This window comes from Pseudochaenichthys georgianus, chromosome 24, assembly GCF_902827115.2.
Source record: "Pseudochaenichthys georgianus chromosome 24, fPseGeo1.2, whole genome shotgun sequence".
Classification (NCBI taxonomy): Eukaryota; Metazoa; Chordata; class Actinopteri; order Perciformes; family Channichthyidae; genus Pseudochaenichthys; species Pseudochaenichthys georgianus.
This window is the reverse complement of record NC_047526.1, coordinates 15,848,406-15,859,907: the sequence shown is the minus strand read 5'-3', so window position 1 is coordinate 15,859,907 and position 11,502 is coordinate 15,848,406. Positions and strand designations below refer to the sequence as shown.

At 41.3% G+C, this 11,502-nt stretch overlaps 1 protein-coding gene across 1 annotated transcript; it reads left to right on the top strand.

Moving 5' to 3' along the window:
• Nucleotides 1-327: 327 nt before the first annotated feature.
• On the top strand, nt 328-11,327 carry bmf2 (BCL2 modifying factor 2). The gene is made up of 4 exons (XM_034076404.2): nt 328-455; nt 3,127-3,354; nt 4,685-4,896; nt 7,748-11,327. Exons 2-4 carry the CDS (start codon nt 3,150-3,152, stop codon nt 7,862-7,864), a joined length of 534 nt encoding a protein of 177 aa, XP_033932295.1. The 5' UTR covers nt 328-455; nt 3,127-3,149; the 3' UTR covers nt 7,865-11,327.
• Nucleotides 11,328-11,502: the final 175 nt, after the last annotated feature.

The window sequence follows — 11,502 nt, the reverse complement described above, 5'->3', positions numbered from 1 at the left end:
CACATACAATTCTAACTGAAAAAACATAGTAATAACACATAGTGTCTACATTGAATGCTCTTATTTTGATACTAAAGTACACTTTTAAATGCAAAAACTAAAACGGCATTACTACTTGTTCGTTAGAAATGCATGATCAATTGCTGAAATAGAAATGCAAATGAATTGTAAAAGCAATAACAGCTTTTAATATCCTTTCAGTGTGGCTTGTATTTGCATAACACTGTAGCTGACTCGGTTCCTTTCACATTTTTAAGAAGGGGCGGTTCCCTGTCATCGGGGCGGACTGCTGCTTTAACACGGCCAAAAAAACAACCCGCTCTAGTCAGCAAACATGTATGAGTAGCTGTAATGCAAAGAGGGATACAAGTCGCATCAACACAGTCCGTAGGAAACAAGGTAGCGGCAAGTTGTCAAGATACCACCGATCACAACGGAACGCGCTTTTGCTGGCGGTGAGTGAACATTAATTCAAATTTTAAAGAGAGAAATCCTCCGTCCCGTAGTTCTTCGTTGTTTGCGGGAGTTTTGTCAACAATGTGCGGGGCATGCCCGGGCAGAGACGCGGGGTGAGCGGACTCACAGAAGCGTTGGCATAATGGCAGAAAAAGGGCATTTATAGATACATTTCAGCTCTGTTCTTCACACCAAGCAAGGCTTTTTCCTCTTGTTTTGACGGACGAAGCGAAATTATGTCAATGTGACCGGTTCTATCCATCACCTCGGCGCTTGCATTCCCCACGTCCCGGCTGATGTTTCCCGGTGTTTGAGACACAACAGCTGCTCAGTAGTGTTTTGACATTACACAAAATGACAGCTTATTAGAGTTGTTGCACACTATAACATTATTGAGTAGAAAGTAGTATCTGCTTTGCCTGAGTGAAACTGTCGGCTCACGAGTGTTTGTTTAGTGGTAGAGAAGATGTCAGGCGGAGTGGTAGAGAAAGTGTCAACGGACGATAATGGGAACTATGCAAGTGGCATTATTCTAACACTTCAGGCTAAACTGTTAAATGCTTTTTTTAACGAGAAAAAAAAGTTTATATTGACAATTTAATCTGTGGTTAGCGGTACCATGTGTCAGCATCCTGTTTCGAAAGGTTTCTTCACTAGATGTGTATGGAAGTCTGTATGAGCGGTGTTACCGCTGTGAGCTGCCCGGGGCGTTGTGCTTCTAGTGCGGGTAAATATGCAGCACAATCCCTGTGGTCCTCCGGAGCGAACTTCATGAACGATTTGCAACTGCAACACAAGAATGAAAACCGCAGTTATTCTGCATCTAAGTTGCATTTTAACTGTATCAACAACAACATATCATCATACACATAAACAAACATAATTTATTTTTAAACAATTACATTGGCTTTATTTTTCCAGTGATAGTTTAAGGTAGTGTTCACGACGTCTCTAGCTCAAAAATATCCACGGCATATGGATTACTCGTTACATGTAGGCAGTAGGGTAAGTATCAGCACAGCTCACCTTGAGTGCACCCCCACCCTGAGTGGTGAATGGAGGAGAGCCCGGTACACAGATGGTGCAGCAGAGGGAGCCACTTTCTGCTCCAGCTTTGAGCCTCTGACCAGCTCTGTGGTGGCTGCCAGGCCTACCTTCTGCCACAGGCACTGTGTGTGTGGGGGTTCGTGTGTGTTGTCTTTCTGTGTGTCTCCCTTTCTATGTTTGTTTTTATGTGTCTGACACAATGATAATACTTGCCAGTCTTCTGTTGACTGCCAGTGAAAATTCAAGACAGGGCTTACTGCTTTTATAATGTCAAATGAAGTACTACTTTACTTACCTGGAGGACAAGTTCATGCAGATTATGGGCTGTTTTTAATGTCTGTAATGCATAAATAATTAGTGTGCAGTGACTAGATGGACGGTTTAAATGCCCTGGGAACAATCAAGGCCAGAGGATGTGTGGCTCTATAATATGTCTTTTGTTTACCAAAAAGGTGACTCAGAGACTGACATCTTACACTATAATAATAATACCTGGATATTAGACAGTGTTTTTCCACAGTTGCTCGAGATGTAGTTTCCTCCTTTGACTCCATATGATTTCGCCAAGCTCAGTAAACACTATTCCAGTATATCCAGTTTCAACTTTTGCATTTGCCAGTCAACCCTGGCCATTTGTCTCCACTCACACAACAAAAAGAAAAGACAGACACCCTTGGAAAAAAAGATGAAACGCTAGTTCAGGTTGTGGCATGTGGCCAAGGAGGAAGAGAGTGCGAGTGTTTTTGCGTTGAGCAGCTACAGTTGAGGATGGAGTGAAACTCGTTATCTCCCTCATGAAGCGGCTGCTGCATGCAGCACATGATAGTCTAGCCAGGACTTTGGTTTCACTGAGGTTTCACTGACACACCACCCGCTGCTGTGTGTGCGTTTATAGTGTAGACAGAAGTGTGGACAGGCAGCCATCCAGTTATTATGTGGTTGAGAGAGAGAAAGGGGACAACAAGCATAGGTATTAATGTTGAGCTGTAGAATTGTGCTGGAAGAAGCTAATCTCCTGACTGTGACTCCTCTCTGTGGAACAGATTAAGGTAGTTGTGAGGCAGTAATTGCCTCTTCAGTGGATCTTTTGGCTCTCAATTACAACTTGGCAGCAACAGCTTGGCAAAATCTGCTACGTGAGTGTGGCAGATTTGGCGTGGCATTTGTATCTGCCTGCTGGGTGCCCCTACACAGGGTGTTTCCATATGTTTGGCTCCTGTTGCTACTCATCACTATATAATAAGAGATGATAGCTTAATCTTGTGTTTACATTGGCAGATCCATCTGTGTGCCTCTTGAGGTTACTCATCTCTGCTTGTTTGTTTTCAGTATCACACACAACATTAGCCTGGGCATTAATGACTCGGGATGTCTTTTCATTTAATGTAGACAGGGAGCGATAATTTTCTATCTGCCAGAGAGCAACGTTTTCACTGAACACAATGACATTTGGCACTTTTTGTTTGGAAACAAATCACACGCAACTTACCTGCGATCTAAAGATGATAAAGTCTAACACAGTCCAACAAATGTGTCTAATATGTTCACTACAAAAACACTTTCAAAAACACTTTTCGTGTCATTCTAAAGTTTCCATCTTTGTGCTCATTTTTGCCCCTTCAGGGAGTTTACCGCTGAGGCATTGGATGGATGATGAGGAGGAGGACATGTCACGGCCTATCTCGCAGCTCTGGGGAACCCCCTTTATGGACGTCAAATACGAAGAACGTGTTACACAGATTGCGGCTGGACAGGCCATGGCTGCTGTCACGACGAACAGCCACAACAACAGCATCGGCATCAACTCACTGCCCTGCGGCATGCATCGGCAGCCTCGCATACCCTTTCACGGTAAGGAGGGGGCGAGATCATGTGAGCCTGCGGAAAGTGTTGTGGGCTTATGGTTTTAGAAACTGAGTGTAAGGGTTTAATGTTCTAGTGAGATCTGACACTATTAGTCATTCCTTTTTTCCTTTTATCCGGCAGGTTACTCATTGAGAACTGCCCTCAAAGACCCAAGTGATTACAACTGTCAATCTGGTTTTAGGAGTGTCGGATAGAATGAAAATTGGAGGCAGGGGTTTTATTTGATTTAAGGCTTTTAGAGAAACTGAATTCAATTAAAAATTATTACTGAAAACCAAAATTAGAACAACCTATGACATGTATTTTCCTTACAGCAGGGAGATCCCTGTGTCGTATTATACGCATGCTGAGAACTTGTAAAACTCAGAAACAGTTAACACTGTAGATTTGTAGTTATGTCATTCAACTATTTAGATCTGATAGATATTGATGTGATGTTAACCACATGCCATTCTGTTTTTTTACGTATTTTAAATACAGACAACGCTAATTTCATGCTAACATAAAGGCACATGCCCACACTAATATGTCCATCACTTTTAATCCAATATAGTAGTCCCACCTCTAATCGAATCAGTGTGACATCACCCTAATTGAATTGAACTCATGTTGAAGTAGAATATTGTTTGTTTGTTTGTTGACTCAGTGTCATTGTGTGAGAGGTACATAGTGTCCAGCGTTTAAAGATATGAAATACATTAACACCACACACTGTTATTACCTTGTCTTCCATTGTAATTTACTCAGTAATGGATGGCATGCACTTGGCCCGGTTCCATTTCTTGCTCATTTCTAGGAGGTATTATAGTCCTCTGTGAGGAGGAACAGCAGGGCATTCAGCACACATGATAACATAGAAAAATAGTTTCCCCTCTGACTGCAGAAGGACGCTTGAGGCAATGAGTAAACTCAATGACACAACGGAAAGGTAGCCGTGTACTAGGGCCACTGATGATTTAATAATGTGGTTTGCGCTTTCCCACCGACCAACCCTTCCACTTGTTTGTGGACTCTTTGTAATTTTCCCATCTGCGAAAATCTGATAAAACCTGTTTGTGTTTCAGAAAGCAATACAGCAACCGTGTTAAGTAGATACTGTTTTTGTCACACACAGTTGTGTTTGAAGCCATTAATATTAATCTAGATACTTGACTGAGGTTTTTCACTTTTTAGTCATACATAAGTGGTTTAACTAAACAGAATCAGTAATGTCTCTTTACCTTATATTCATCTTGGCTCTGACACTGAAAACAGCTATTTTAGAGATGCAACACCAACAACACAAGTTTTAAGAAGCTTGATGTTTTCCTTTTAGGCAACGCTGGATTACGCTCACATTTCCCCGCTCAGTTTGAGCCCATGGAGGACCGGGGAGAGAGGCAAATTGAAGAGGAGGAGGGCAGAGGGGAGGAAGATGACAGGATGGCAGAGAGGCCCGAGGAGCAGGCAGGGGTGAGCGTCGAGGCGCAAATTGGTCGTAAACTTCGGGAGATCGGAGACAAGTTCCACCAGGATCACGTTGAACTGGTAAGCCTCACTCCCACGCAGTGAAGTGGATCCTTAAATGATCTCACTACTTCAAACAATATGTTAAAGAACCTGTGTCAAAGTGTAAACAGTGTGAACACAAGTGGACTAACATAGCCTCTGTTTGCCTGTTCAACATCTCCTTATGCATATCACAATGCCAATCGTTACACATTTGGTTTGCTAGGACTCAAACTGATTTTGTACACAGGATAGAAAGTTTGTGTGTCAGCATTTACTTGATTAGAGACACAACTCAAAACAACCTTGTGCCAATTTGTGGTTCACTTTTGGGGACAAAAAGGCAGAACATTTTGCCAGCTGAATTGAACACAACTGGATAAAAACAGCCTGTTCTGTGATTCAATCACTTTCTTGGCCACACTGAAGGAAAAATCCTAAATCACTAATAGAGAACAATTTTACAAAACCTACAAAACTCAAAATCATTCAGTCAAAGGAATATATTGTTTTTGTCCCTTTCTCCCTTTTTAAAATGAAATATTGGCCCTTTGGTCAAGGTCATTTGGTCTTCTAAATCTCAGCAGAATGTTAAAGACTACACTTCCCATACTGCATCATTGGCACTATTTCATTACACTCAAAAGGAATATTAATATGTTTTCTAGTCTACAAAGAGAACCCGCCCATTCCTGACCGATTTCCTTCATCTCTTTGTCTCCGCTGTGTAATTTAAAAGACGTCAACCATCTGTTTATTACTTGTGTACTTTTACCTGATCGCAGACTTCTTTTTACTGAACATACGTACCTCATGAAGCATGAAACGATGTGGGACTTGTGAAGACGATGAAGTTAATTGAGCGTGTCGGCTCAATGTTTGCCATGCTCCCGAGATAATAGCTCAGCACCACATACCTTGTGTAGTTCACGATATGTGGTTAATTGTGCATATCGAGAAATGAAACTCACATGCAGCTGACAACATGTTCCACATCCATTCTGTACATCTAGATGTGGCAACAAAGTGTGTTTTATAACAGGTCGAGGGGGTTAGCGGTATCAGCGTTTGTTAAGCACTCAGTGGCCTGCCTGAGAGTCCACACTATGAACTCGAGTTAATGAGTACAAATATACTGGGAGGGGTATTGCGTTCCTTATCTGCTGCTGTACTGTTTTGCCACGGGGGTCTGCGTCAATATCAAGGTGTGGTTGATACGTTTTGAAAAGCACTTCACTGTGCGGTTAATGGAGGAGGAGAGGGTAAACAAAGTGAAAGAGAGTGGGTGAAAGAATAAAAGTAAAGTGATAAACGGTGAGATGTTTTGACAATGACTGTACAGAGCCAGTGAGATCAATGTGACTATCACGAACAAGAGTGAGCGGCAGGTCTGTGTCTGGGTAGACTTGGCCGTCTGTTTATATGGTGTCTAAAAATAGTGTCTGACTCACGGCTACCCACAATACCTCAGTTGTCTCGCTGCCTGCCTCGGCGTTTGTGTCTTTGTGTGTGTTTTGGTTTGTAACTCTGTGACAAAGAGATAAGAGAGACGCTTTCTTTTTTGTCTGCACTCCACTCCTGCAGGATTGGATACTGCTGTTGTACTCCAAAGGGAGAAAAAATAAATAAATAAAGATCCTTTATGATATCCAATCACTTCTTCTGTATTGTGTCTGGTGCTATTGTTAGACTTGTTCACTGCCTATCTGAGAAGAAGTTGCTGGTGTGGGCTAAAATGTGGATTCTAGTAGATGTGAAGTACATTGTGTTTTTGTTTTTAAAATGCAATTAGTAGGAACATTTGAGGGGGGGGGAAATAATCCATTGAGTAAAGGAGTTACATTGAGTAAAGGAGCCAACATGGTGTCAGAATTCCTAATCGCTTGAAGAGAATTAGCCTAAAAAGGGCAAACAAAGTACACGTCATCCTCCACTACACACCCAAATGACAGCCGAAAGAGGAACAAACCGACGTGGTGTTTAAATAAGCTCAGCAGTGTAGAATTAAGAGCAATTAAGGACAATTACGGTTACATTTAGCGGTGCTCGTTCAGTTCAGTGCAGGCTACTAGTTTTGCATCAAATAGCCTGTGGCGGACTCTGATTACTAAGCTGGTAGAGACCTTGATAGAGAGAGGGAGATATGGTAGCAGGAGTGCTTATGCAACAGGCTGCAATATGTGAGCACGGCTGTTCAGAAATCCAGTGGGAGCTGCTGTGCAGGATCAGAGATGAGGAGGGGGAGAGAGGAGATTGCAAGCTGCAGCAGGAGCCCCTTCATCTGTAGTGTAGCCCCCCAAAAGAAGAAAATGACAGAGCTGAGCGAAAGGCAGCTCCATAGGAGGGAGCAGATTCATTTTCCTCTGGCTTTGTTTTGATAATTATTCGTCTGACTTTCTGCTTTTACAAGAGAGCCGTGATGAAATAGGCAGTGCGTTCTCTGAAAGCATTTCACTTTTGAGGTTTGAGAAGTCAACAGCGCGATATTTAATAAGAGGGACTGTCTCAAACCCCAGAGAGGAGGGGGGATTGATATTATGGAGACGAGTGGCAGATCCTGAGGGTTGTTTTAACAGTCTGGTCATTTTCATCCTCTCATCAAACGAATAAATGAAGCAATACAATTCACTTCTGTCACCAGGAAATCACTGAGCCACTGCCCTTGGTATTGCGTGTATTAAACTGCAGGATGTGCGTGAGACAGAGATGTTTGCTAGACAAAAGCTAATGTTGTGGAAACATCAATTCTACCTGGTCATTTGATTTGATATCGCAAGGTATACCACAGGTCACAAGGCTCTAACTCAAAACCATGTTAGGGTTATTGTCTTTATCGTACTGCTGATAAATCCCTGATGCTAACAACCTTATGTGCTTTTTTTCTTTGCAGTTCATGAGGGGTCAGAGACAGAACCTGCCTGCCTGGATGCGCCTTACGATGGCCCTGTTTGGCTTTCTGTTTCCACGAGAGGCTCTCTTTCCCCGCCTGAGAGGAGCGCAGAGATGAAGGAGCTTCTTTTCCCCCTCCTTATAGGGACAAGGGACCAGACTTTTAAAGAGATGGCACTGTAAGATGGAACACGGGTTTGGATTTTGTTTTCTTATTGACCACGAAGATGAGATGAAGAAAACACTTGTCACCGCTGGACGGAGACGGACAATTTGCTTTTTTTTGTTTTTGTTTTTTTCGCCTCTCCGAGAAGAAGCCATTGCGTTTGAAGAGATATTTTCGAAATGTTTGTAAGATTACCTATTTTGTACAGTAAACTGCTCTTTTTATTTGGTGTTTCAAGTCTTGAAGGACCTCCATCAGTCCAGGGAATGCCTTATTCTCTCCTGCCACAGTACAACTCTTTTGCAACGAGGAAATCAGTGAAAAACAAGAGACTGATTTTTAAGATTAGGCCACTTTTTTTGGCGTCAAACTGGACGTGGACATGTCTGTGCTGAAGTTACTGACTTTAAACCTTGAGGACTCGAGGCAAATTTCTAATTTATTCTCAGAAAAACAATAAGCCCTGTACTTATCCTTTACTGTTTCACACTGGCTCATCTCTGAATGGTTTTCATGACATTGTGACAGTGCTACACCTTGATGCTGCACTTGCCAGATTCCACTTTAGACATAGTGACATCATCAAGTCTCATCCATCAGCCTCTCCATCTCTAGTTCCACTCATGCTGTTAGAAGTGGCCTAAAGACCCACTGTGTAGATTCAGATCCTGTTGATTTAAAGGAGAAACGCAATGTATACTTGAATGTAGGTTTACTGAAGGTATTTTAGTCGAATAATACCCGACATAATCGTGATTACTCTTTGAATTTGTGATCATGTGTCTGTAGGAGTGCGTGCTTACTGTTTCCAAAATCTGAAGTCATTTTGAAACCAAATAAGCACAAACAAATCTCCTTTGTGGGATCACGATCAGGGAACTGGAAAAACAATCACACAGCTGAAAAGCTTTGGAGAGATTTCATCGTTTTCTAAAGCTTTTCAGTTTTTCTTTCTCTGGCTGGAGTGACAATCGCAATTTTGCCCTTTGCTGTATTGGGTGGGAGAGACGACATTTATCAGCATTTCTATGGGCGAGCAATATTCAAGCCAGTGGAAGGAAAGGACAATCTTAGGAATCTGTTGCATTTGCAATCAAACTGAGATTACACCTCTTTCAAATGTCTTTGTTACAGAAATATTTTGGGTCAAAGTGACAGAGATGCATTTTTATTTTATTTCGCTCCAGGTGGAAGTGTTTCGAGCACTGATTCAATCCCGATGTGCTGATACATGTTACGTATCGACCTTTCATTCAAGTGCTTTCTTTCACCAAACTGCCAGTGGTATATCCAGCTTCACCGAGAACTTAGTAAGAACAGCTCCTGTACAGTTCAGAAAAACATTTTTACTCGCACACACAGACACATTTTAAGAGAAGGTTTATACACCCTTTTTGCAACGACACAGCCACTGTTTAAAGTAAGGTGTATTAAGTCTTTAAGGACTTTAAAAATGTCGTCATTGGATGTATTATTTCAGTCTGTTGTAGATTCATGATATTAACTTTTGAAGACACTGATGGGTTTTTTGTTTTTTTCTTCAGGGAGTAGTTAAGGACCATGTTAATTACCTGATGCTTACTATGAGTTGCAAATAATCTGTCTTTGAGTTAGAATAAAATATATTTCATTGGACTTTTTATGTTATCCAAAGTACATTCTCTCAACATCAACAGATTTAGAGGTTGCGACTCGAGTAGCTAAACCAAAATATTGTTTCCTGCAAACAATGAACGCTGAGCCAATTCACGCCATGTTTAACTACTCCCTCTCCTTAATGAGAACAGGTTTCATTTTGGTTTCTTTTTGGATAATTTATTCTAATTTATTTTGTGTATATTTGCTCAGTTCTACTGTATAGATGCTATCTCCGTGTGTACAGTCCTTTTCTTCTCATAGTTGATGCACATTCAGTTGCGTGTTTGATGCCTGTGTGTGGGGAGGTTGGACTAAAAGCCATGTGCCTCGTGAGTTCTCATTCTAACGGTGTGAGTCTTTACAAATCACGTGAACAGCAGACAATCAAATGTACAAAAATGTGCCTTGTGAGTAACAGACCTGCCACATCATCATCAACACTTGGCATCATTATTCAAAGTCACTTGCCACAGCCCTTGTTTCACTTGGGCTCTGTGAGAACAACATGCTACCATACAAACGACTTGGCACAAACAGTATGTCGTGTTCGTTGTGCCTTGATACACAAAAGATCTGTTTCACGAGGCACAGGCTCAACCTTTGACGTCTCTCAGCACAAACGGCGAGTTTAACCGTGCTTCTCAATATCAGAAATGACTGTTTGCAATCAATGTGCACTGTAAAAACGTATTTTTTGCGCCTCTCTCTTTCTACTCCTGTGCTGAACTTCCCCTCTAGAAACTCTGTAATATGCTGGATCTGCCTAGCTCGCCTGGGTTCTTGTGCTTTATTATCTACAATCTAGTAGGGCTGTGGGTTTACATTTGAAGGAGGAATGAGTCACCATGGTGCCCAGTATTATTTGTATGTGAGCTGCATGGGTTGAACAGCCACTCAGTCGGTTACCAACCACTGTTGCAACCCTGACTCAAGTGAAACATTTTGTTATTCGTTCAACCTTCAGTGTCTTTAATATCAAATTTCTTCGATTCCATTTTTTTAATATCAAAGAAAAAGTGCATCTTTTCTGTCAAGTGCTGTGATTTGGTGGGTTTTTTTATACATTTGACATACATTTGAAACAGCTATTGTGGCTATCTTTATAAAACATTTGTAACGATTGTTTTCCATATCTTTTTGTAATAAGACGAAGAAAGATCTACAACAACAAACGTTTTTTTTTAGGATTGCTTTTTTTTTCAATGTTGTGGCATTTAACACTTTTGGATATTGCCAAGTCTGCTGTGTCACTCAGTTCAAGGGCTTTTTTCAATATATGTAAATGGAGTAAAAATGCATGTCCAACATTCCTGAAAAAATCTGTATCTTAAGGGTTTGAATGTAATTTAATGGAGTGAAACCACAATATCTCTTTTAATACATGAACTGAACAGTGGAACTTATTTCAGACTGCCGTGCTTCGTGCGCAGGGAGTTTGTATTGTCTTCACATTTCTTTCTTTACGTTCAGAGTGGTCTCAAGGATTTCACATTCATGTGTCCTAATGAAGTGAGACCCAGTCCAAATGTAGCAGTTTTTGTTAAAGCATTGTCTGTGTCATCTTTGGGACTGCTCTGTGTCGACTGCACAGTTTTCAAACAGCGCAGGACATGAGGTGATGGAGGGAACAGAGGGACGGGGGATGTTTGTTCTTTTTCTAGTGCAATATGCTGTACATAAGAGCTTGGCTCTCGAAATCTTACAAGTTCTCTTAATTTCTTCTGTTGTTAAATGGGTACATTGCTGTTTTTTTTTTCATTAAAACTTTATGGACAATTTAAAAGGCTTGTGCTTTGTTTCTTACGTTGAGTTCTCTAACACACACACACACACACACAAACACACATGATACATTTACATAATCATTCCTGTGTTCGTCACCTAACACGTTTCTGCTGCCATAACCATAACAATCCCATAAAGTCACAGTGACTGAATAAAACCTGTTCTAT

Excerpts from the sequence above, each read along its gene's own strand:
- bmf2 (XM_034076404.2), top strand. The coding sequence starts at position 3,150 with ATGGATGATGAGGAGGAGGACATGTCACGGCCTATCTCGCAGCTCTGG. Across the intron at positions 3,355-4,684 it reads GCCTCGCATACCCTTTCACG|GCAACGCTGGATTACGCTCA; the intron begins GTAAGGAGGGGG and ends TTTTCCTTTTAG. Across the intron at positions 4,897-7,747 it reads ACCAGGATCACGTTGAACTG|TTCATGAGGGGTCAGAGACA; the intron begins GTAAGCCTCACT and ends TTTTCTTTGCAG.